Source organism: Trichomycterus rosablanca, chromosome 6 (assembly GCF_030014385.1).
Source record: "Trichomycterus rosablanca isolate fTriRos1 chromosome 6, fTriRos1.hap1, whole genome shotgun sequence".
Taxonomy (NCBI): Eukaryota; Metazoa; Chordata; class Actinopteri; order Siluriformes; family Trichomycteridae; genus Trichomycterus; species Trichomycterus rosablanca.
Window position 1 is genome coordinate 13,118,815 of NC_085993.1, and position 26,648 is coordinate 13,145,462.

General features: G+C 38.8%; 2 protein-coding genes and 1 long non-coding RNA gene across 4 annotated transcripts in view; 1 reads left to right on the forward strand and 2 right to left on the reverse strand.

Moving 5' to 3' along the window:
• The window catches only part of stau1 (staufen double-stranded RNA binding protein 1), a 13,922-nt gene extending 13,007 nt beyond the window's left edge, over positions 1–915 (reverse strand). For both annotated transcript variants that reach the window (XM_062997436.1, XM_062997435.1), the window contains exon 1: positions 764–915. The gene's annotated coding sequence lies outside the window, so the exon portion shown is untranslated. The remainder of the gene's footprint in view (positions 1–763) is intronic.
• Positions 435–10,952, forward strand: LOC134316902 (uncharacterized). The gene is made up of 5 exons (XR_010013138.1): positions 435–569; positions 3,722–3,899; positions 7,039–7,290; positions 10,482–10,549; positions 10,867–10,952. It is a non-coding gene; the product is annotated as an uncharacterized LOC134316902 (long non-coding RNA).
• Positions 2,820–26,648, reverse strand: part of pbrm1l (polybromo 1, like) — a 25,375-nt gene continuing 1,546 nt past the window's right edge. The window contains exons 2-30 of the mRNA XM_062997434.1: positions 24,757–24,904; positions 23,884–23,981; positions 23,619–23,766; positions 23,105–23,254; positions 22,869–22,985; positions 22,711–22,779; positions 22,513–22,611; positions 22,259–22,344; positions 22,061–22,152; positions 21,028–21,244; positions 20,310–20,451; positions 19,973–20,061; positions 19,583–19,862; positions 18,591–18,693; positions 17,824–18,487; positions 15,325–15,536; positions 14,148–14,321; positions 10,780–10,937; positions 9,753–10,007; positions 9,506–9,651; positions 9,225–9,382; positions 7,443–7,626; positions 7,067–7,271; positions 6,518–6,716; positions 5,626–5,736; positions 4,949–5,113; positions 3,941–4,008; positions 3,655–3,859; positions 2,820–3,573 (exon numbers count right to left, since the gene is read on the reverse strand). Of these exons, the coding sequence (XP_062853504.1) occupies positions 3,410–3,573; positions 3,655–3,859; positions 3,941–4,008; positions 4,949–5,113; positions 5,626–5,736; positions 6,518–6,716; positions 7,067–7,271; positions 7,443–7,626; positions 9,225–9,382; positions 9,506–9,651; positions 9,753–10,007; positions 10,780–10,937; positions 14,148–14,321; positions 15,325–15,536; positions 17,824–18,487; positions 18,591–18,693; positions 19,583–19,862; positions 19,973–20,061; positions 20,310–20,451; positions 21,028–21,244; positions 22,061–22,152; positions 22,259–22,344; positions 22,513–22,611; positions 22,711–22,779; positions 22,869–22,985; positions 23,105–23,254; positions 23,619–23,766; positions 23,884–23,981; positions 24,757–24,891 (4,893 nt within the window). The 5' untranslated portion in view covers positions 24,892–24,904 and the 3' untranslated portion in view covers positions 2,820–3,409. The remainder of the gene's footprint in view (positions 3,574–3,654; positions 3,860–3,940; positions 4,009–4,948; positions 5,114–5,625; positions 5,737–6,517; positions 6,717–7,066; positions 7,272–7,442; positions 7,627–9,224; positions 9,383–9,505; positions 9,652–9,752; positions 10,008–10,779; positions 10,938–14,147; positions 14,322–15,324; positions 15,537–17,823; positions 18,488–18,590; positions 18,694–19,582; positions 19,863–19,972; positions 20,062–20,309; positions 20,452–21,027; positions 21,245–22,060; positions 22,153–22,258; positions 22,345–22,512; positions 22,612–22,710; positions 22,780–22,868; positions 22,986–23,104; positions 23,255–23,618; positions 23,767–23,883; positions 23,982–24,756; positions 24,905–26,648) is intronic.

Here is a 26,648-nt window from a genome sequence, read left to right on the forward strand (position 1 = left end):
ACCATTGGCCTCTGCTACAGGGTGTGAAAATTAAAAGCAACCTGAAGAACCTTACGCCTTCATGTAAAGGTGTAAGACTAGAAATAATTGATGTTTACCTCTTATTAGGTTAAGGGGAAACCAAAACACTTTTATTGTCTTTCTAACGTTAACAACAGACCGTAGTATAAGCAAACAGATACAGTCCTGTTAGAAGGAATTAACTAACTTGGCGGAGGAATAAAAAGGTGTTCTTCGTCTCCGCCTCGTCCGTTACTTATTTATATCAGGTCACTTCAGCAGCTCTTGTACCGCTCATCCCTAATTATGCCACCCGACAGCAAAACTGACCTAGCTAAATATTTTAAGACACTCTTTGTATACGATACTTACGTTTTTGTGAGGTAAACCTTATTTTTAAAGCAAATACATACTCTTTAACAGGTAACCTAACGTCGACTGTCCTAAAAACTTGAAGAAAAAAAAAAAGAGTGTAGCCTTAGCTAGCTGACGTTAACGCTTACTCTGAGGTAATAACTCATCGCTAGCTATTGTTACAGTTAGCCAGAGCTCCTAATACAAAAGACAAGGTAAGTGTGTGGGGGGAAAATAGCTACATTTATGAAATAAACAACCTGCACCTTATACTCGGGTACATAAAGAATACATTGTGTTTGGAACCTGCAAAAGATCAGAAAACAACGCTAATATTAACAGCTAGCTGGGTGTTAGCTTTAGCTGTATGAAACAGTAAAGCCTGGTTCATCTGACACACAAAGCTCACCTGGCTTAATTCATTACTCCATCAGTAACGAGATCCGGGATTCAGGTCCAGCTTTAAGGGAGTGATTATGGTGGATTTATGAATTAAAATCTAGGAGAGGTAGAGCAAAGACAGCACACAGGGCAAACACTAAAGAGAATCGCCTCATATCCCGCCCACTTCCAGGATATGACATCATGCCACCGGGGGTCTAAGTATCAGGCCAGTACAAATTGTCCTGTTACACGCTTTAAATTCATTCATTCTTTTATTAATTGATTCAGTTATTGACCTTAGCCTATTCCAGAAGCACTGGGCAGAAGGAGGAAATGCACCCTGGTGTATCCATCACAAGGCAACACACACACACGTGTATGTACTTAATAACAGCTACAGGGAATGTATAGTAGCAAATCCACCTTCTGCATATCAGAGGTTGAAAAAAAAAAAAAAAAGCTGTACCTAGAGAAAACCAACACCCACAAGGACAGAACATTGGAAACTCCTCACAGACCATTTCCTGAAGATGCTATTGCACCAACACAGCTTGGTGGAGTTCAGTAGTAGCAGGAGTAGATGGTAAAGAGGCACAGGTAACATGTTTCTAGTATGGCATGTTCTAGTGTACAAAGCAGGAATACACCCCGGACTGGTGGCATTGCATTGCAACACACATTTTTTTCATTCACACCTAGGGGGAATGTACAATAGCTAATCCACCTACTGTATGCACATCCCATGTTGTTTATCATCCACACTTCTAGCTGCATCAGGGTTTGCTGAGTGGGGTTTGGAGGAGCATGGGTAAAAGGCAGTGGGGTAAATCCTGCCTAAGGCACAAAATGTGCTAGGGACCCTGTGCAGGGCATCATATACTCACTTACATTGTCACCTGGAGGCAAATTAAAGTTGCCATTATATTTGCTGCCATGCTTTTGGGATATTTGAAGAGACTCCTGTAGACACTCTGCACAAGGTCATAACGTGCTGAATTAGGCAGGTACGCCACAGTTTGGATCATTTTAATGTAGTCTGTACTGTGCACTATTTTCAAATCATATTTTACAGGCAGTATGCTATTGATTGGATTGGAGATTTATGCCCAACATTTCCTATTTAATTTACCAGTAACTTTCCACATTCACCTCATTAGAACAGAGGTCTTTCTAATACTTCTTTTGGAAGTCTTCCAAGCAACAGGAACACACTTTATTTAATGGTAAAGGTCTATTTTAACTCTTTTATAAAGGCTTTTGAATATGGTTGATATGTAAACATCAGTTTCCATGCCACAGATTTCTGCAACCCAGAATATTATTTTCGGCCAAGGAGAGCTGTAGGGTAGCATATGTCTACTCCAACATGTGTATCTTTACACTGGTCAGAGATTAAAGGCACACATCCCTCTCTCTGTATTCCTGAGTTGCTTGTGCATACACCTAAACCAGACAGCAAGAATCGCTGTTGCAGCAGCAGAAGTTGATTCCCTACCTGGGAACTCCCTCCCTCAGACACAACCAATTGTGAGACAAGTCATCACAGTGACACGCTAGATGTACAACCAGCACCTGCAATCCAAATTTAGTGTCACTGTAGCCACAACTTTCTTTGAGGTTTAAGAAATAACTTAAGAGAAAGCCTTGAGGTGGTGATCAACTACAATTAACTTTAGGAAATGTCCAGTGTGTTTGATCTGTTTTTTTTTTTAAAGATCTGTTATCCTCCATAATTTGATTCCCAATTTTTGTTGTCCCAACAACAAAATAAGTGTAAACATGGTAATGTATTGCTTAGGATCTTACAACTACTACTTAATTTAAGTGTTTTTTCAAGCTTAAAATATTCCATCATAATTTCACTAAGATCAAATCTGTGTTTGAAATGTACAATCTAAGACAAAATAATGGTGTAAGGCAACAGGTTTTTAAACACTCCACAGTATGTTTAGGTTTGTTTCCCCTCCCAGTATTCATACTAGTCCAACTACAAATGACAGCAATTAGTCAATTATAAACTCTTACATAAAAATCAATCAAAGAAATGCACATATTTTCTTAATATCAAACTTTATGGGATAATATTCAGGAAAGAACAGGTACAAATTACATTTCTGCCATATCTTTACCAAACAAAATGCAAAAATATCACATTATCAATAAAATAAGGATAAACCAAGCTTATTCTGACACTTTATAAAATAAAAATATTGGTAATGTTACTGTGTGTTATTAATCCACCTGAGGTGTTTTTGCACCATTATTAAGATCTGAAAGTGGTTATAGCCAATCTTAGTTTTCAGTTCTCATTAGTGAGGTGATCTGTCTATACAGCTAGTAAACTGTAAAAAGTATAACAGATAAAAATCCACATTTATTTAGTTGAGCTGATACACAAAATCAAATTTTATCTAAACACTTCTAAAACTTTATACTGTCACCAAAAACATGGCATCAGTAGTTATAAATTAGCTAATGCATTTGTGACAATTCCAGTGCATCAATTTCTAACCATGTAAATATCTAAAACCTGTACTATGCTGAAACAAACAAGCTGACTTAGTTATTGCTATGGAGCAGTGAACAATCTGCTCCTTTACACGTTAGATTTGGTTGACGTATAGTTTTGCATAAATAAATGTCCTGAGACTCAGGGATTGAAATGTAAAGGTTAAAGGTTATAAGCTTGGCGGATGTTGAAAGTGTCTTTCATCATCAAATCTCGTAGCCTCCATAAAGCATCAACCATTGTAGTGTGAGCACCTTTGCTCTTCAGCCAGTGAGAGGGAAGACGACTCTCCTGATCTCTAGTGAGGCGAGAGTCTTTTCTTTGAGCTAAAAAACAAACAGCAAAATAAGACGGTTAATACTGTAACTTTAATTTTGTAGCACAGACAAATCTTTGTCATCCCTTACCCTTAAGGCTTTGGTCCCATTTGCTGATTGTGGGGCTATTTGCACTAAGCCCCTCAATGTATTTCAGATAGGCTTCTGAATGAAGAAGGCGCTGCGGCTTCGGAGGCGGGGCTATAAACATAGGCGCAGCTGGCTGCTGATGGACAGGCTGACCTTGGCCTGGGTAAGGAGGTGGAGCCACCTGCCCTGGACCATACGCACCCATCTAAACAAGAAACATCATTAGGACAAGACTTACACTAGAGGTACAAGAAGAGATAAAATGTAAAAATTTTGTTTTTTTTACCTGAAGCCCATAAGGATTTCCTGGACCGGGACTTCCTGCCATTCCATTTATGCCAGGAGCCATTCCACCTGTAGAGATAGAGTAAAAACTTGTAAAATATTGGATTAATCTAACTGACAAGAACTGGTAATTTGACCTAATAGGAAGGCATTAAACCTTTCAGTAAGATTGAAATTACTTACACCTTCATCATGGTAATAATCTAAAATAGATTTTTTGAACAAACCAAATATGCTGTCTAAAAACACACCACAAACAGAGCTAACCATAAACAGAAAGTGATATTGTTAGAAGTCACTGCAAGTCAATAGAAATATACTGACTGATTCCCTAAATAACTTAATAAAGCATGTATATCCTGATGGGTTTTGACAGGATCACAATGCCCCCATTAATGGGGCATGATGAGTCTCTAAGTACTATTACTAAGCACGATGTAATAATACATCATAATGTAATAATGATACATCAATGATGTAATAATACGTCATGCCTACAAAACCAAAATGCCTAGACTTGCTAGTAAACACAGCCTCAAAATATAATCTCTTTTCCTTAATTTATTATCTCCTTAATATTAGCTTTAGAGTGGTATTTTTCTGTTAATGCACATGCATGAAATTACACCAAGATTCTATTAATTCTATTTAAAATATTGCAAAAAAAATTAAACACCTTTCATTTCTTTCAAAGTAATCTGGCCTCAGCCAGATTGCTTTGTTCGGGGTGTACACATTGATAAATTTTATTTAAAACATGTGGCCACATACTTATCTATTTACAATAGGCATCAAATATAAAGACACCCTAAAACTACAATATCAAAAGCTTCTAAATACTAAATCAAATTCAACCGAATAAAGTGTAACTACAATTAGATGTCATCACCACCATGCCAACTACAAATGACAAATTCACTTAGATTTTTTGCTTTTATTCTTGTGTTTTTACTTCAACACAAATATTCAGCTTTGATTGATGTTGCTCACTAGTTAAAATGCTTCTTACCAGAAGGGGGCATACCAGGGTACCCAGCCATGCCCGGTGGAAAGTAGTGTTGGGGAGGCAGTGGGGGCACCCCCATATGGTGAGATGGTGGGCCACCCATACCCATCATGCCCTCAGGAGGACCCTGCATAGGCATGAAGGGTGGGCCATAATTTCCCATTATGCCTTGGGTGAGAAAGGAGAGACAACACAACAGAAACCATGCATTCATGTCATGCAAATGTCGTTGAAGTCATGCACTACAAAATAAAAGACTTTACATTCTCTATATAAAGTGTGTTAGAGAGCATAACCAAGACAGAAATGTCAATTAGACATGAAAGCTAATGGGGAAAACATTACTTACTTGTGTAAGGTTAATAAAATAATAATCATGCAGATAAACTAACAAGCATGGCCTGATACACAAATTGCTTAAGCTAACCAGTCGTATGAATAAAATCATACAGGTTACTCAGTGAGCTCCAGCGTTTTAAATGATGACTACTGGGGATTAGTTGGGGGTATGGGTGAGGTCAGTAGATGATAAAGATTTTGGAGGGTGCCCAGATACTGCATCCTGGTTGTCTTGAGGAGAGGGTCTAAGTGGGATTTGGTGTTACCTGGCATGGCTTGATTTAGCATCCCCATAGAGCTTGGGGGAGGGACCACCCCCATCAGAGACCCAATTTGGGTACCTGCTCTCGGAGAAGCCTGTTGCTGCTGTAGTTGCTGTTGTAGCTGCTGTTGCTGTTGCTCATGAAGAACCCTCTCTCGCTCCTGATTCTCCACAAGCTTAGCTGCCCGCTCTGAACATACCACACACAGTATTAAACACATTAACTATCACGTACCAAACATTACTAAACCAAAGGATCCTAAGTAAACCAACAGAAAAACAATACCCTGGAGGTTGCTAGTTTAAGAACAGATGATGGCACAAGCCATAGTGTGGAGTCTGGTCTCATTATTTCAGTCATATATTGCCAGATAGTCTTGGACATCATTTGTAATGAAAAAGGCAGTAAGCACCCTTCTGCAGATGTGTTAATCTGCCCAACGATTTTGCATGAGCCACAGTAAAAAAGACAGTGTGGCTGGCTTAATATGCCTCAGGGAAAGCATGTGCTAGCCTTCACCAGACTGGCAGCTGGACCATAACTTTGATACTTTTGGGCCTGTGTGAAAATTCCCAGACTCAAGTGCAAGGGTGAAAACACAGCCAAACACTAGCCTACACCATTTTTGTACAGAAAGCTTTAGAGCTACCAGTGCCTGTTTTTACCTTTCTGGGTTCTTACAGGTTCATATTCGTGTATCTAAGACAGTGACATTACATAATCAATGGTGTGTCACCTTTCCTCCCTCAAACAAACTAATTGTGTCCTACCAGACCAGTGGCAATGCAGAGATTCAAACTCAAAAGTTGAGCCTTGGCAGTGGTGGTCTAATGTAATAGCCCACTGTGACAATTTAGCGGCATTTAAAGGAAGAGGTATATTAACCACAATATGTATTAAATTCAAAACCAAGACTGTTAAGGCTGGTAAGGCCAAAATAAATCTGTTTTTGTATTGGAGCCAAACTTACCCTCATACTCTGACTTTTTGGACTGTTCCAAGTTCCTCCACTCAGTTCCTACAAGCCGACTGAGCTCTCCAAAGGAATAATCTGGATGCCGAGCCTTAATAACAGACCGCACCTCACTGCTAAACAGGATGTATCCACTCATGTTGATCTTACGCTTGGCTCCTTCCTTCTTGGACAGTCCTTTTATCTTTGGAGTGGACTATACAGAAATAAGAAGCAGTTTAATACTCAAATTTTTAGACATGGCGTGAGCTGCAGGCTGTTAGGTTTAACTTTTGACACAAATAAAAAATGTGATTTAAACATTTGGCAAGACAATCCACAAAACAAAGAATCAAGCTTTCATGTACAGAATATTCACCTAAATATAAGTTAAAAATGATCTAAGGATTTTCTTTCTTAATCCAGCATGACTGTGCTGTAACACTCTCAAGCTTATAAAAATAATGAAACATTTGTAATTTTCCTCTACTTTATGTACGAACGGATTAATGCTTTTCACCACGATGTGCTATGTGCAGGTTGGTATGGAGATATACAAAAACAGACCTGTGGTGGTGTGTAAGGCAGGTCTATATCACTAAGCAGTGAAGTGTGGCTCTGGGGCACAGATGGAGTTCCTTGTACTTCATCGTCATCATCCAGATCATCTAAGTCCTCATCCAGGTCCTCGATGTCTGCAAATTTTGCCTCCAGCTCGTCTATCTTTTTATCCAGAAGTGGGGACGGCTCCTTGGGAACAACCATGGGTTTTCTACAAAAGAAATATTTCAGTAAGAATTAACCTTTGATAATAATAATAATTATATTACAATATTTAGAGACAAGAACAACGCCAAGACATGAAATAAAACATTTTAGGTTTTTCTACAGTCAATACAAAAATAACATATCAAGTAAAAAGTCAAGTGTAATATAAAAGTACCTGAAGTAGTAGATTTCATCATCCACCACTTTAGCTGAGAGAGAAAATCGCTTGAGACCCTTATGTTTTTTCATCTGCTTCTCAAGCTCAAAGTAGCGGCTCTCGAACAAATGCACATCCTCCTCTGCATATTCAGTAGGTCTACAGGAAAGGAAGTCCTTCAAACAGGAGACCACACACTTTCCTACATAGAGAGCAGAAAGAATTATGAATAAAGACGTTCACACAAAGAGACATAAAAATAATGCTGGTAAATAGGGATGTCCCGAGCCGATCTCAAAGATCGGGATCGGGGCCGATCAAGGCATTTTTTAATTGATCGGAATCGGCTTTACTAAACCCGATCTTAATCCCGATCTTTTGTGTTACGTCAGCATGACCGCTGTGTGGAAATACTTTAAATTGAAAAGTAAAACAAGTCCAACAGTGAAGTGTAACGTCTGCAGTGTGAGCGTTTCACGAGGCGGTGGGAGCAGAGCTGCGTTCATGTGTGAGAGTGTGTGAGTTAAGGATCACACCGGTTTACAAAACAACGTAGTGATGCACTCGTTTAATAAAGAAATAAATGCACAGTATATTCACATATTGTCGGGAGCAGAACACATTATTAACTTCTTCTGTTACGGTACCGAATAGCCGACAGTTGAGTCAAGCACGCCATTTCATGTTCTATGGAAGGCCTAAAGGGTCAAAACACACTCACTTCGTGTACAAACGTCCATCAAACCAGTCACAATACAAGCACTTTAAGAACTGGCTTTCCTTCATAACAAAAGAGCCTTTCCATTTTATTTTGGTATTCAGGTTTTACTGTAATGCTTTTAAGTAACTTTTTTTTCTTATATTCAAGTTAAGCTGCTACACAGATCCACAGTTTATTATACACAGTTTATTTTTAGTGTATCACTGCATTAAACATTTTTTTTCTTTGAATGTAAAGTTTAAAGTAAAACTAATTATCTCACTCATTTTGATTGATTTTATAAAAATACAAAACATTAAGCAATAGCTTGGATGCAGCATTTTTCCCTTCAGCACTGCAGAGCTATTTAGTTGTTAAACATATACATTGGATTAATTTGAATAATTGTAATGTACTTGAAGTGTGCACTATGTGAACAGTATTATCCAGGTCTTATCTAGACAATATCTAGAAAATACAAGTATCGGTTTGAGAATCGGTATCGGATCGGGATCAAAATTAATAATCGGGATCGGTATCGGGAACAAAAAAACGTGATCGGGACATCCCTACTGGTAAATATACGAAATGCAGAATTGAAAAGAAATGTATTTAGTCCCCAACCACCGGGCAGCGGACCGGTACTGGTCCGTGGGTCATTTATTACCGGGCCGCACAGAAAGAATAAATAAATCAGTTTTTTCTGCTTCCATTTTCAAAACATTTAGGGTGTTATTGTCTCGAATCCCCCCCTAAGCAGGAGTCTCATTGCAGCGAAAAAAGCTCATTTTCATTCATTTGTGACTAGTATTGTTAAATCCTCCTGTCCCTGCCGGTCAGTGAAATTATATCTTATATTAAACTGGTCTGTGGTGCAAAAAAGGTTGGGGACCAGTGGCCTACATAATGTGCCAGTAAGTGGACATGCTTCTTTAAATCTAATTCAAAGAAAAAATAACTGTTACTCTAAAGTTAAATATAATTGAACTTGAACTTGATTTTCTACACACGATATTAAAACACTTCTTATTAATATGACTCAGTTAGAAAAGTCTTTTTAATACTATAATATTATAGCAGGTCCAGTAAAAGGTTTGTACCTAATATGCAGGTCATGGGGCAGGTTTCCTCAAAGCTGCTGAGGAACACTTCACGCTGGTAGAACATCTTTGTGGGCTCATGTTCTGTCTCTTCAGGGTAGATAAATATTGGTCCAAAAAAGAATCCAGCTCCATTCTGCATCCACATCTTCTCAATCCTGACCATACCAAGCCCAGAGTCAATTAAACAAATCAATTTACCCAACAGCGTGAGTTTACATATGTGATCAAAGGCAGAATACTGAGGAAACTGTGATTAAGGAGTCAAATAATTTTCTTACCTGCCAATCCGTGGTCTTATCAAGCCATGGGACTGAATGTAGACAAAATCACCAACCTTCATCCACGTGTTATTATAGCACAGCTGTTCATAGTACTGACATCCTGGCTCAGAATTAGACATTTCGACAGGAACAACTTCCCTTTCCTATACATAGCAAACATGAATACCATAAGTGGCAAAAAAACATCTAGTGACACAAAAATGTACTCTTCCAATTCAGTCACAATGTCAATTTAGACACATACCTTCTCAATGAAGCTGTCCTGATCACCATCTGCAACATCTGCCAACTTGTTCTGTTCTTGACTTGTAGCACTGACAAACATGGAAGCAACTCTGACCACAGGCAATGGCACATCACGTGGGATAAACTTTACAGAGTTTGGTGGCATGGCCCACAGTTTTATCTTCTTAAAAGTCTTGGTCCTTGTTGTGTAACGAGATTCGCAGATGAAGACATCCTCAGGTTTGAAGCCCTCTGGTTCAAGTTTAAAAAAGTCCTGGAAGAAAACAATTTACAGGTTCTAAGAGATTTATTTATTATTTATTTATTAGGATTTAACATCATGTTTTACACTCTGGTTACATTCATAACAGGACAGGTAGTTACTCGTTACACAAGATTCATCAGTTCACAAGTTTAACGTCAAACACTTTTTGTATCTTCAATTCACCTGCACATCTTTGGACTGTGGGAGGAAACCGGAGCTCCCGGAGAAAACCCACGCAAACATGGGGAGAACATGCAAACTCCACACAGAAAGGACCCGGACCGCCCCACCTGGGGATCAAACCCTGGACCTTCTTGCTGTGAGGCGACAGCGCTACCCTCTAAGCCACCGTGCCGCCTGTCCTAAGAGACTCCAAGCGTCATGTATATTTGTTTTTAACTTAATGTACACTATATGGCCAAAAGTATGTAGGCACCACTTTTAATTGTTGAACTCATATTAATAGTTGAACATTGTTAACAGGTATACACAATCTGAGAGAATAAAGACTTCTTCTTTTCTCATGGAAGAGTACCAACAAATTTGATCAGGTATGTATGTAAAAGAAATGAAATATATATAAATTTATACAAGTCATTCAAATTAAAACCCAGCATGCAGACTGTATGTCGTAAAATTTTAAAAACAGTGTGTATATGATGGAAGTTAAAGCCTTTGTGTAAGCATATGATGATAGATCGTCTTTCAACAAATGTGTAAAACTAACAGCATAATCAATGTAATCTCATACACTAACCATACAGCAAAAAAAATCATTTACCTTTACAAACATCACCACACATTTTCCAAGTATTTTACTGACTGGAACTTTATTGTAGTAGTCACTCTTGAATACTTCCTTTTCAAGGAACTTGCGTGTAGCCAGGTGAAAGGTTTCCCCAGGTCTGTAAAACCAGCAGCCATTCATCCATTGCTCACCTGTAGAAAATAACCAGCACGTCTGATTAAAGTTCTTTAAAATAAAAGGTTTACATGTTTCTCATTAAAAAATAAGTTATTTCATCATTTTATTATTAATTTGAACTTCATGTTTTACACTTTGGTTACATTCATGACAGGATAGGTAGTTACCGGTTACACAAGATTCATCAATTCCAGTTTAATAAAAAATCAAGTAAAATTTTGTATCTCCAATTCATCTCACTTGCATGTCTTTGGACTGTGGGAGGAAACCCACGCAGACACAAGAAGAACATGCAAACTCCACACAGAAAGAACCAGGACTGCTCCCCCAGGAATCGAACCCAGGATCTTATTGCTGTGAGGCGACAATGCTACCCACCAAACCACTGTGATAACTGTCAATTCAATGACCTCAAATTAAAGATGGATCAGACTATATACAACATTATTCTCTTTATACATAAACAACATTGTTTACTCTGTTGAAGACACATTAATCCATCTTTATGCGGACGATACAGTTCTGTATGCTATTGGTCCATCTCCGGAGGCAGTATTTTCATCGCTCCAGAATAGCTTTTTGATGGTCCAACAGGCCTTTTCTAATTTGGATCTTGTGTTAAATACCACCAAGACTAAGGTTATGTGGTTTGGCAAAAGAGGTTCGGTTCACCAAGCAGTCCATGACATCATCACTGTCGATGGGGCTACTTTAAGTCAGGTCTCGGAGTATAAATATTTGGGCATATGGCTAGATAGCACACTGACTTTTTCATATCACATTAGTAAATTACAATCTAAGGTTAGATCAAAAATAGGCTCTCTGTATAGAATGCGGGCCTCTCTTAGTCGATCTGCTAAACTAAAACTTGTACAAATGACCATCCTCCCCTTGTTAGATTTTGGTGATGTTATATACAGGTCAGCTCGAAAAAGTGATCTGAAACTTGACGTACTTTATCACTCTGCCATTCGGTTTGCGATAAATGCTCCATATAAAACACATCACTGTACCCTTTATTCTACTGTGAACTGGCCATCTTTACACACTCGTCGTGCTATTCATTGGTTTATGCTCATATACAAAACCCTGCTTGGTTTGTCTCCTCCCTATTTGTGTCATTTATTGCAAACCTTATCTTCAGTTTATTATACTCGCGCTGCTCATCGTATTTCACTGAAGGTTCCTAAAACAAACACCATTTTTGGTCAGTCATCATTTCAAGTGGCTGCAGCCATAGACTGGAACAAACTGCAAGAAACTCTAAGGCTGGATAAATTTATTTCTAAGACAACTTTTAAAAAACAAATTACAGATATCTTAAGAGATACATGCAGCTGTATGACAAATTGATTTTTCTTTTATACTATTGCTGGATGATTCGACTATGTGTTATTGTATTGTGATCATCGTTGTTTGTTTTTAGTGTCTTATGTAAATTTGTTTGTACGATTGTTCCTCAAGAGGCTTTGCCTTTTGCCAGGCCGCCATTGTAAATAAGAAGCAGTTCTTAATGACTTGCCTGGTTAAATAAAGGTTCAATAAATATTCAGGAAGAGTTTTATCATTCAAATAATTGTAATAATTTTTCTTCTCCTAACAACTGCCATGGCTAGCCCACTACCGCTGAGATCAGAGGATTGAGGGAGCGGTGCAATCAGCCATTCAACCTGGCAACCTCTAAATATGGGAGCAGGCGAAAGAAGACAAACACTGCTATTGTAACACTGTTGCACTTTTTAGCATCATAAATATTCTAAATCAATCTAAACATACAGGGGTTGGACAATGAAACTGAAACACCTGGTTTTAGACCACAATAATTTATTAGTATGGTGTAGGGCCTCCTTTTGCGGCCAATACAGCGTCAATTCGTCTTGGAAATGACATATACAAGTCCTGCACAGTGGTCAGAGGGATTTTAAGCCATTCTTCTTGCAGGATAGTGGCCAGGTCACTACGTGATGCTGGTGGAGGAAAACGTTTCCTGACTCGCTTCTCCAAAACACCCCAAAGTGGCTCAATAATATTTAGATCTGGTGACTGTGCAGGCCATGGGAGATGTTCAACTTCACTTTCATGTTCATCAAACCAATCTTTCACCAGTCTTGCTGTGTGTATTGGTGCATTGTCATCCTGATACACGGCACCGCCTTCAGGATACAATGTTTGAACCATTGGATGCACATGGTCCTCCAGAATGGTTCGGTAGTCCTTGGCAGTGACGCGCCCATCTAGCACAAGTATTGGGCCAAGGGAATGCCATGATATGGCAGCCCAAACCATCACTGATCCACCCCCATGCTTCACTCTGGGCATGCAACAGTCTGGGTGGTACGCTTCTTTGGGGCTTCTCCACACCGTAACTCTCCCGGATGTGGGGAAAACAGTAAAGGTGGACTCATCAGAGAACAATACATGTTTCACATTGTCCACAGCCCAAGATTTGCGCTCCTTGCACCATTGAAACCGACGTTTGGCATTGGCACGAGTGACCAAAGGTTTGGCTATAGCAGCCCGGCCGTGTATATTGACCCTGTGGAGCTCCCGACGGACAGTTCTGGTGGAAACAGGAGAGTTGAGGTGCACATTTAATTCTGCCGTGATTTGGGCAGCCGTGGATTTATGTTTTTTGGATACAATCCGGGTTAGCACACGAACATCCCTTTCAGACAGCTTCCTCTTGCGTCCACAGTTAATCCTGTTGGATGTGGTTTGTCCTTCTTGGTGGTATGCTGACATTACCCTGGATACCGTGGCTCTTGATACATCACAAAGACTTGCTGTCTTGGTCACAGATGCGCCAGCAAGACGTGCACCAACAATTTGTCCTCTTTTGAACTCTGGTATGTCACCCATAATGTTGTGTGCATTGCAATATTTTGAGCAAAACTGTGCTCTTACCCTGCTAATTGAACCTTCACACTCTGCTCTTACTGGTGCAATGTGCAATTAATGAAGATTGGCCACCAGACTGGTCCAATTTAGCCATGAAACCTCCCTCACTAAAATGACAGGTGTTTCAGTTTCATTGTCCAACCCCTGTATTTAATGTGTATTAAGGTGCAATTTCGAACAAAAATTTAAAGATTAAAAATAACGTATTAATACATAGCGAAAGTATTTGTTGTATGAGACCAGTTCTGTTTAAACATACATAATGGGGTTAAAGACATTATTAGGTGTGACGCAACATGGGACAGTAACTTAAAACAAGCTCTTACCAGCCTTGTCCTTCCACAGTTTCTCAATACAGATGATATGTGGCTGCAGTTTGGTTTCAGTTGGCTGCACATACACATAGTCTCCCACACTGTAGGTGCAGTTCTCAAAGCTACAAGTGTTTTCAGGGTCTGATTCCCATTGACCCCCTGTAGCCCCCTCAGCATTCTCTTCATCTGCAAAAAAAACAAATGCTTATTAATACAAACAACAGGATTAGCCTAGATTAAGGCATTTAAGTGCTTTGTTTACCATCGGATGCACTTCAGCTTTGAATCTGTCAATTGCTTTCACAAAAACAAGCATGTAATATTATTATTAGAATTATAATTTTCCCAGGTAAATCAATGAAAGAGAGCATTACTAATACCAAACTAATGTTAGCAATTTTTTTTTAATCTGATCCATTTGAATGTGTTTGCATGTGTCCAATATATGAGTACATCCAGCTGCTGGACTATTTATGAAAGGCATCTGACACCTGTACATGTGGATATTTCTACACCTGTATACCTGGTATTTTTCCACAAAAAAACAATATTTAGTCTCACGACACAATGCTGAGCTGTATTAGTACTGAACACTGTACTGGTTAACATCATTAAAGTTGTAAAGTAGTTTCTTGCCGCTCAGGTGGCGCAGCGGTAAAGTACGCTAGCGCACCAGAGTTGGGTTTCCAGAGTTGCATCGTATCGAAACTCAGCTCTACCTTTCCGACTGGGTTGGGCGGCAGTATGAACAACGTTTGGCTGTTGTTCAGGGGCTTAGAGGTAGAGTCGGAGCATAGGTCCTCATAACTGGTACAACTGCGGCCCCTGCTGGTTGACTGACGGCGCCTGCAAAGGGCTGAGGAATAACATTGAGGGGGGTGTGACCCTCCGTGCGCAGTGTCTCTCGGTGTATGAACTCGGCTCGTGCAGGTGAAAAATGCAGGCGAAAAATGCAGGCTGTACTGATTGCATGCCGGAGGGGGCGCAAGTCAGTTGAGTGGCGTCCTTAGTCAGCGGCAAAAAGGGTCGAATCAGTATAGAGGACACAATCAGGGTAATTGGACACGATTAGAATAGGGATAAAAGTTGGGGGAAAAAAGTGGGAAAAAATAGATAATAAAAAAAAAAAAAAAGTTGTAGTTTCTTTTGTTTGAATTAACCAACTAATCTTAAGCAAATACAGATTTACCTTTTTTGTCTTCCTCTCCTTTAAGAGCATCTTCCTGTATTTCCTGGGGCAGCTTTTCTCTCCTTTCCTGCTCCACATCTGCATGAAGGTGTCTGGGCGTGTAGCTAAGTGCTGGAGTCAGAAGAATCTCACCATTCTTACACAGCTCATCTCGGATTTTCAGAAAGAACTGCTGCAACTCCACCGAGTCCTCAAAGATCTCTGAATCGGTTCTAAATAAAGGTAAGTAATTAAAAATACATTTCAGTTACATGATTCATTTCATTACAAAAAGCTGAGACAGCACACATTATGATGTTAACTGGGGACATCTATTTTTTTATATTGCAGCATTTACTTCCAGACCATTTGAATGTGTAGGTTACCAGATTTAGTTAGAAAATAGATTTTCAAATGTAATAAAGATGGGCATTATCACTTTATTAGTACTTTACTTTTACACTGTCAAATAGTTCCTCTTCAGTTCTATTTTAGAGAATGACTATCAGAAAATAAAAAAGTAGTTATGCTTGTTTTCTTAATTCTAACTTGGAATATCATGGCCACCCTTTGGAAAACCCTAGAAAGCGACTGGGATACCACAGTAAACATCTAGAAATACCAGAGCAAACAACTAGTATACCATAACGATCACAATGCAACACCCGAACAACTACCAGGAAAACTATATCAACCAACTGGCAACACATTTGTACATAAATATACATGAATAACCTACTTTTCAACTAAATAAAACCATGTTAAACATTATTTAACATTGTGACTTTACATATGTGTAGTCTGTTCTGCACAATTTAAACATAGAAATGCAATACATTCAAAATATATATACAGTATATATACAGGGGTTGGACAAAATAACTGAAACACCTGTCATTTTAGTGTGGGAGGTTTCATGGCTAAATTGGACCAGTCTGGTGGCCAATCTTCATTAATTGCACATTGCACCAGTAAGAGCAGAGTGTGAAGGTTCAATTAGCAGGGTAAGAGCACAGTTTTGCTCAAAATATTGCAATGCACACAACATTATGGGTGACATACCAGAGTTCAAAAGAGGACAAATTGTTGGTGCACATCTTGCTGGCGCATCTGTGACCAAGACAGCAAGTCTTTGTGATGTATCAAGAGCCACGGTATCCAGGGTAATGTCAGCATACCACCAAGAAGGACAAACCACATCCAACAGGATTAACTGTGGACGCAAGAGGAAGCTGTCTGAAAGGGATGTTCGGGTGCTAACCCGGATTGTATCCAAAAAACATAAAACCACGGCTGCCCAAATCACGGCAGAATTAAATGTGCACCTCAACTCTCCTGTTTCCACCAGAACTGTCCGTCGGGAGCTCCACAGGGTCGATATACACGGCCGGGCTGCTATAGCCAAACCTTTGGTCACTCGTGCCAATGCCAAACGTCGGTTTCAATGGTGCAAGGAGCGCAAATCTTGGGCTGTGGACAATGTGAAACATGTATTGTTCTCTGATGAGTCCACCTTTACTGTTTTCCCCACATCCGGGAGAGTTACGGTGTGGAGAAGCCCCAAAGAAGCGTACCACCCAGACTGTTGCATGCCCAGAGTGAAGCATGGGGGTGGATCAGTGATGGTTTGGGCTGCCATATCATGGCATTCCCTTGGCCCAATACTTGTGCTAGATGGGCGCGTCACTGCCAAGGACTACCGAACCATTCTGGAGGACCATGTGCATCCAATGGCGGTGCCGTGTATCAGGATGACAATGCACCAATACACACAGCAAGACTGGTGAAAGATTGGTTTGATGAACATGAAAGTGAAGTTGAACATCTCCCATGGCCTGCACAGTCACCAGATCTAAATATTATTGAGCCACTTTGGGGTGTTTTGGAGAAGCGAGTCAGGAAACGTTTTCCTCCACCAGCATCACGTAGTGACCTGGCCACTATCCTGCAAGAAGAATGGCTTAAAATCCCTCTGACCACTGTGCAGGACTTGTATATGTCATTTCCAAGACGAATTGACGCTGTATTGGCCGCAAAAGGAGGCCCTACACCATACTAATAAATTATTGTGGTCTAAAACCAGGTGTTTCAGTTATTTTGTCCAACCCCTGTATATACACATATAAATATAATTTTTACAAGCACACAGACAACCAAATTACAGGTTTTACAATTGTATGTATAATAGAGCATACATACACAGGAATCTAACACCATTGACAATATCTCTGTAGCCCTGAATATTTTGTTGGCTCTATGTACTGTTTGTTTTTAACAGCAGTTTTAAATCCTGGGACAGTTCGCGTGATTAGTTTTAGCTTTAATAATTGAAATTCAGATGCATTTTGTGTGCAGCCAAGTAAAAGTACACTTTATACACAACTTGATGCATCTACTCCTGCCAATTACCAAAGTCGTACCAATATAGTTTTTCTACCATAATGTCTTAAAAATAACTAAAAGAAACAACAAACCAGAAAAGTAAGAAACACAACAGGAACACATTTAGCAGCCACTTACCTATTCAGGCGTCTGGCTCTCTCCAGCACCTCAAAAAAGTGCTCCTGGAACGTGTCCATTCTTTGATAGCGACCACGTTCCACATTCTTGCGGATCACCTCCAAACTCAGTGGTGGCTTCTCTGGGTTAGCAGGATCCACGGAGGGCACCTCAGCCAGAGAGTCGCTATAGCAGCGCCCCTCATCATCCTGATGTCCCATCACAGACACAAAAAGATTACGAATGAGCTCACTAACCAGTGAAGCTACTGCCATTCGCCGGGCTGCTTTCTCCTCTCCCTCCTCTTCCTCCTTCTCAAGACGACGGCGTGAATCCAGGAAAGCCCTGTGGAGCAGCAGTGCGTCACGGTAGATGAGGGACTCGGGCTCGTTGTATGTGCAGGCATTGTTGAACATGAGGATAAAATCCTCAGCTATCGAGTCCACATCCTGATAGCGACCTTGGACCATATAGCTGCGGATGCGCTCCATGTCAATGGGCCGCTTGATGGCGATGTAGTAATCAGGTAGCTCTGAGCGGGATGGTAGTCGCAGAAATACTGTGCTTAAGCGACGTCCACGACTGTCTGTAAAACTGCGAACGGCTTCATATAGTTCACTTAACCTCTGCTGCAGGGTGGTCTGTGGACGGCCCTTTTTAGGAGACAAAGCAATCCCGCTCCTCCCTGGACAAGCAGAAACCATAATAATTGTTATAAAGTACATTTAGTACAATAATAAAACAGGCAAAATTACTTTTAATTTAAATAAGTAAGGAATATAACATACGTAATTTGAGTTTGGGTGAGCCCACATCATCTTCAGGTGGAGGTCCAAGTTCCTTTTGCTTATCCCTCAAAATCTTTTGTAAGACATCTGCATCATTGTAAACCTGCAAGTTGGTGTTAGTAAATATTAATTAACTCTTATATTTAACTCTTGCAGTTTGCAAAAAACTCAAATGATTATAAAATAAAACTCATCTATTTACAATATTACCAGTTCCAGAAAACTCTATAAAGTGTGGCCATTTGTCCACATATTAGAGAAAACAGGATTCATCAGACCAATTAATCTTTCTCTATTACGTTGATACTGCTTGCCCATTGAAAGCGCTTTTGATGGTGGACAGGATTTAGCATAAGCACATAAGACTGGCCTGCAACTACACAGCTCCATAGGCAGAAGGTTTGCTGCACTGTATGTTGTGACACATTACTGCCTCATTACCAGTGTTAAAATGACCTACAATTTGAGCCACAGTAGCCTTATAGTAGTGCTGACTGCCCAAAGAATGGTCCGTGGTTCATGACTTATCCCACCTTTGACCACTATCTGGGGGTACACAGCTGCCTGGAAGCATCCCTTGTTGTTCAGATAGTTCAACCATTCATCTGGCTTAAATGACTTAACCCTAATTAAAGTCACTCAGGTTTATGCTGAACATATCTGCTGCATTAAACATGTGAACTACAATAAGAGTTTATTGTAGTTCACATGTTAAATGCAGCAGATATGATCAACATACTGTAGATCTACAGTTTGGAAACACGTCAGAGAGACCGTGTGGTGATCCGGCTCACCACGATCAGTTTAGGGGTTGTGCAGGCGGCAGCAATCAGAAATTAAAGAGGGAAAGATCCAGAAAAAATGGCTGGAATTTATACCTAAACTGCTTTGTATACATTTGTTTTCTTTTTACCATTTAATTTATACGTATAGAACAACACAGCTTAACTATTACAGCACTTTATGATCTTGAATTTAAAGACATTACTCACCTGAGAGCCTTCTTCATTGTAGTGGCGGGCGTTGCGAAACATTAGCTCCATATCGTTAACGACGGCCTCCTCACTGACATAGCGATCACTCCGAATATTTTGCTCGATTATGCGAAGGTCTATGGGATCCAGAATGACCTTGTAGTAGTCAGGGTAGTCCTTCTTTGATGGCTTTACCATAAAGAGGTCACATAGGCGCCTATTTGTGCCATCCTCTCGTGCCTCTGTTACTGCTGCATATAAGGCTTTCATTCTGTTTTTTCTGGTGTGTTTTTTATGGCTGTGATGTGTAAAAAAAAAAACATATGGGCAATAAGAAATAATTTATTAAAATAATAATAAGTAAATGAAAGGCAACAAAGTATTAGAAAAGATCCAAGACAAACCAACCTCTTTCTCTTACTGCTTCCAGGGTCAGGGGTCACGATAGAAAGTGAATTGTCTCCATCGTCATCATCTCTGAGTTCTTTTCTCTTAAGCTGAAAAATAAATTAGCACAGCAACATTTGGTATCAGCATCTTTATCATATGAATGAATCTCTTTTCAGGCAGTCTGTGAGACAGTGTCTCTTAATCGGATCAAAATATTTGTAATTAGACATTAACACAATAATTATAATAGGCATGGTCTCTATTGTATATCAATAGCTAATACATACTGTACATTTATAAGAGCACATTTTATTCAACCAGCCTTAAACACCATTGATTAAAAAATGTTTTTTACCTGCATTATTTGTTGTAACTTTTGGGCACGCTTGTATATGGTTGAATTGGACATGTTGTAGCGTTTAGTATTGTCAATCATCAGTGTGAGGTCGGCTTCTATCTGCTCAATTCCCTCATACTCCCCATTCTGCATTTTATCCCTGTGAACAGGTCAAACAGATGAAATGTGATTGAGTCAGAAATCAAACTTTCCCTTGAAACATTTTATTTGGTAACAGTACCTGCAGAAAATATACAGGATGTTAATCTGACAGGACAAACATAATATATTTGAATAAAATTGCAGTCTATACTTAAATCTGTGCACATATTAAAGTGAACTCACATGAACAGAAGCATGTAAGAAATCTATAAGATTTTACCACTGGGTTTACAGACATGAAAGTGAGAAAACATACAAGTAAGTCACTTAGTCTAATTTATTTGGTATGGGTTGTGGAGTCTGTGCCTTTTTGGGGTTAGACAGTTGGTTTACTGAGCAGCAGTTGAGACGTGGATTGAATAAAACTGTTTTATCACCCAAACAGAGAGGTAGCGCTGATAACTTTTACACTTAACTAGACATAAAGTGTTAACATATGCTTACCCTTTATGTGTTACAGTCTACTTACAGTCCGTCATTTAAGCAAGTAGTTATTGGATTTTAATCCTGATATTATCTAATAACACATGCCTATGCCACTGAGGCATATTGTCATAAATCATGTCCTGAATACCTGATCTGCTGGAGAGAAATGGGCTGTTTGATCTGCTGGTAGTAATTTGGATGCTCCCTCCGTGAGGGTAGCTGAAGGAAAGGCTCAGAAAGGAGTTTTCCCTGAACACTCCGGGCCCCTCGTACTGCGTAGTACAACAGGAAGACGGGGTCAGTTGTACCCTGTCGAGAGTGTCCACTTTCAGCTTCCATCTCAGAGGTATCATAGCGCAATGAACCTGTAGCAAGAGATGCACAAACAGAATGGAGGTGAATGAAATGAGACAGAATGATATTTAACACTGTCGAATGAGACAGAAGAATTTTAAAAACCTAACATGTTGGGTTGTCTGGTATGATGTGTGAACCATGATGTGACTGTATAAATTGTTAGAGGTAGCCCAGACCATATACACATGTCGGCTGCTTTACTTGGAATACCTGTCAACTTTTTCATTTGTGTAATCAGCCAATCAGGCATGTGGCAGCCGTGTGGTGCAACAAAAAAAAAATCAAACACAGGTCAAAAGCTTCAGTAAATGTACACATTAAACAGCTGATATGGTTATGATATGGCAGCTTGAACACTTTTTATAATTGTGAAAAGCATCTCAATTTTATATGGCATGCAGATGAAAGGGGTAAAAATTTTGTAAAGTCATGAATCCATAGACCCAACCAGCTGTGTGTCAACCACTCAAATCGGTGGTGGTGAATGATATGGTGAAAAGTTTCCTTGACACACCTTGCATCCCCAATACCAATCAAGAACTGTTTGAATGACACCATGTAAGTATTATTGCTAACAAAATTAATTCCTTTATTGACACAATTAAGGGCACTTTGGAATGCATTTATACCTGACTATTTTATTTTATTAGGATTTTAACGTGATATTTTACACAGCCAGTTTTTTTTTTTAGTTTTGTTCTTTAGCATGTAACATACTTGCTTTGATCATATTGTTTCAATCAAACTATGTTTTGCAAAGTACTCAATATTTTCATATTTTTTAAGAGTGTATTTTTTCATATTTAAAGACTTGTTGATGCTACCTGAGAGAATGGAGTCTTCATCGCTCTCTGAGCCAGCCTGCAGAGGTGTGGAAAAAGCAGACAGGCGCTCACCCTGAGCAGACCTCCGACTTCTTTTGCAGCACAAACAGTGATAAAAAGAAAGATTATGATTAGATACATACAATGTTTGACAGACATTTGCAATATAGAAAGATAAATAATACAAAGTGAAAATACCTCATGCGGAGGCTTGTTTTAACAGGTTCAGCTTGTTCAAGTTCTGTCTTCTTTTGACTGAAAACCTTCTTGATCGTGTTTGCATCCTTTGGGGAAAAAGGAAAGAAAATAAAGGAATATAACAAATTAGGATATCCTGCATGATTTGTTTGTTTGTTTGTTGTTTAACGCCATCTTTACCCATTGGTCTATCCTGCATGATGTTAGAAATAAAAATTAATTAGCTTAACTGAATATAAATAATCTTGAAATACCTTATAAACTTGTGAACCAGGTTCATTGTAGGCTTTGGCATTTTTAGTTAAAAGATCAATATCCTTGGACATGGCGTTGATGGATTTGTAGCTGCCTGTCTGTAATGAAATAGAAAAACAGCCTTATTATAGTTTTACTTCTAGGGTACTGGGGAAGTATAAGGAATGTACAGCAATTAATAAAAGCAGTATTCTAACCTGAATCCTTTGGGCTATGGTTCGTAAATCTATTGGCTCTTTGATAATGGCATAGTAGTCAGGGTATTGCTGCATATGAAAAAAAAATGCATACATTCTTATTAGTTAATACACTGCCAATGTAATTTAATAAAAAATATCAAGTATTAAAGTCTAACCAGTTTAGAGGGAAGCTTCTGAAACAGGTCACTAATTAATCTCCCAGAAGGATCAGTGTAAGACACAAGAGCCTCTAAGAGCTGCTCTAAAAGTCCCTTCAAATGCTTGGGTGACATCTGCCATTTAAAGAGAGCAATAATAACAGTTAAAAAAGTAATAATGCTATTCAATCAAATCCTACCATGTTAAAGTTTTCCAGCTATAAAACTCTTAGAACAGAAGACAAGATATTCACCTCCTCTGTGGAGCTTCCAGGGTTCTCAGTGTCTTCGCTTTCCTCTTCCTCCTCCTCGTCTTCTACATCTCCTCCACGAAGGAGGCTGTTCTTGGTTGAACGAAACAAATCCCACAACTTACAAGCAGCCCTGTACTCTGGACTGTCAGCCTGGAAAACACACCAACACATAACATACTCAATAAGAGCTTATTCATATTCTTGACCAGACCCCGTTGTTTTTGTTAAAATGCCTGTTTGTAATTCTAAATAACTTCAGTAATCTTCAGTAGTTGTTTCATTCTAATTAGGGCAGTGGTGGTGTTCTAAAGCCCAGCCGGAAACATATTAAGAAGAGATCGCCAGCTTATTGCAGAGCATCACACACTCACCAATTTAATCCCACACCAACACTGAGCAGGGTTTGGATGGTCTCATGCATGGTATAGACCAGCATAACATCCTCTTACGTACTTCTGAGATAATAGTCTCATTTCAAAAATAAAAAGGTGTGAAAAACAATAATGTACACTACCGGATAATAAGCCTTGGCATTGTTGATGAGAAGCTGAAAGTCTGCTGTGAACTGTTCCACATCTTGGTATTCTTCAACTTTGAGCTTCTGCTGGATCTTCATCATGTCAATGGGCTTGCTCACCACCTCATAGTAATCTGGATGATTCCTGAATTGCATTGACAGAAACAAGAAACATGTAGAAAACAGTTTTGCAAACAAAATAAGCTATTCTCTTAATTCATGCCCTAGACGTCAGGGGGCATTTTTCAATTTTATTTCATACCTCCTTTTTGGAGCCCGAACAAAGAGCTCACAGATCTGCCTTCCTTGCACATCTTTGTAGTCCCTGACAGTGCTGTACAACTCATTGCAAACAGCGAGCTGGAACACATGAATATTAATGTCACTCAAAAAATAATTTACATACAAAATTGACACTAGATAATAATGACTGGTAATAATAAAATTAAGGGGTTCTGCTTAAAAATAATATGATGGAGCAAATTATCTAGTTAAAAACTAATTTTGAGGTGTTCACAGGGAACAACAATTTATCACACATAAACAAAACTTTTTAGATGCGAAATGTGGGAGAAAAGAAAGGTGCCATATAGTCTAATACTTAAACTAGCCAATCATTTATCTTATGACATGCTGAAATAACTTATTATTGTTAAATTATAATTATAGTCCTCCACAGTCCAATCTGCATCTTCAGCAACGTCACTCCAAGGTTAAGAGCCACTAAGCTAATCCAAAACTAGAAACTTAATACTTGGAAAAATACTTGACAGAGGGGATGTCACAATGAGAAAACACATATTGTTTGTAAACAATATGGGCTGCTGGTCATCCAGGTGAAAAGTACATATTTTTTTAAGTTTAAGTCATTTATGAGATAAACAGAGGCAGAGAATGTGAAATATAAAGACGTGATAACCAAGCACAAACTTTAGCTAACATTTCCCTTATATGTTATTTTATAAGACTGTCATCACAAATAATAACATAAGTAAGCCAGTAAATATATAGTTTAAGGCTACAAATGTGCATGCCACAGACACTGACAAAAATGATCCACCTCATATTTTAAAAGCTCAATCATACTACCACTTTACTAATTAAACAACAATAAATATAAACGAAGCAGTCTTACTTGATCAACAGCAGCGGCAGTGTTAGCAGTTTTCCTCTTTTTTAAACTACTGGTTGGAGTGGTTGAAGTGGCATCATCAAAGTCACCACTCGCACCGCCGGAGGGAGAAGTGATGCGTCGTCTTTTGGAGCCCATAGAAAAAAAGGACCTAAAAAAAAATTCACATAAAAAGCAGTCCTTATAGAATGCAATTCCATATGTGTAAAGACACCATTGACACAAAGTCACATAATGGGATTTTAAAGAGACGTATGGTGCCATTAAGGTGACATATTTTCCCAGGAAGTCTAGGTCAGCCTGCCTGCTGTCCAGATCTGTCTGTTTTTGACAGTGTATGGAGCATCACGAAGGGGATAATTAGACAACAACCACCACAGACTGTTGAGCAGCTGAAGTCTTGTATCAATAAGAATGGTCAACAATTCTATTTGCAAAAGGTGAACCATCACATTTGTCAAATTTTTATTACTATTGCCAGAGCTGTAAAAGGATAAATATTCTCAAAACTCTATTGAGAAAATGTCTGATACTAGAGTACACCAGTATCTCACAATATCACAATATTTCCTTTTTTACTCATAGATTTTACTGTCAAAATGATTATTGGGAGTCAAGGGCAGTTCTCTCCAAAATAACAGACATAGTGATGACATTGAACTCCTATTGCTGTATCTTACTGCTTTTTTACTTACTCCCATCACACTTGCAAATTTAGATCATTATTTAAAATGTACAAAACAAACAGGATACACAGATTTACAGAAAAGCAGAGGAGTCTGCTTTTAATTACTAACACACATGATCAGTACAGTATATGGTTTATAAGTGCCATCAAGTTGATTTCAAGTCCGGTGATCAAATAGATAGTGTTTCTCCAGAATGACTTGTTCATTGTCGCTTTAACTGTATCCATCCATTATGTTGCCGTCTGTCCTCATTTAACTTCAACTCTTCCAAGCATATTCATATCCAAGAATAATTTTTCCTCATAATTTCAAATAAAAGAGCTTCGGTTTGGGCTTCAAGTGAAAGGTTAAGTTTGATTTGGTCAAGGATCCATTTGTTTGTCTTCTTTGCCATCCAAGATGTTTTCAAAACTGTCTGCCAGTTTAAAGGCATCAGTATTTTTCTGCCCATGATTTCTGTTTAAAAAGACATTGTTACATCTGAAGATCTTTCCAGTTCTTTCATTTTTGCTCTTACAAGTGGTATGTATCGTATTTGCTGACTTCTCTATCCACTGTTGTTAATAACTGAGGCTATGGATACACTACTCTTTAAAGAAATCTAATTATGTTTTACAAAACGTGTTGTTTTTTACTTCACAGTTTGGATTGTTTTCTTTCATTATTTAATCAAAATAAAAGAGCTTCGGTTTGGATATCTGGGTTTCGAGTGGGAGGTTAAGTTTGATTTGGTCAAGGATCCATTTGTTTGTCTTCTTTGCCATCCAAGGTGTTTTCAAAACTATTTGCTAGTTCAAAGGTATCAGTATTCTTCTGCCCATGATTTCTGTTTGAAAACGACTGTTGCATATGAAGATCTTTCTGGTTCTTTCATGTTTGTTCTTACAAGTGGTATGTATCGTATTTGCTGACTTCTCTATCCACTGTTGTTAATAACTGAGGCTTTGGATACACTGCTGCTTAAATAAATCTAATTATGTTGTGTTTTCTTCACAGTTTGGATTGTTTTCTTTCATTATTTGATCAAAATAATAGAGCTTCAGTTTGTCTTGGTCAAGGATCCATTTGTTTGTCATGTGTTTTTTTTTTTTTTTAACTATTTGCCACTTTGAAGGAATCAGTTTTCTTCCTGCCCATGATTTCTGTTTAAAAAGACATTGTTACATCTGAAGATCTTTCCAGTTCTTTCAGTTTTGTTGTGGTAAG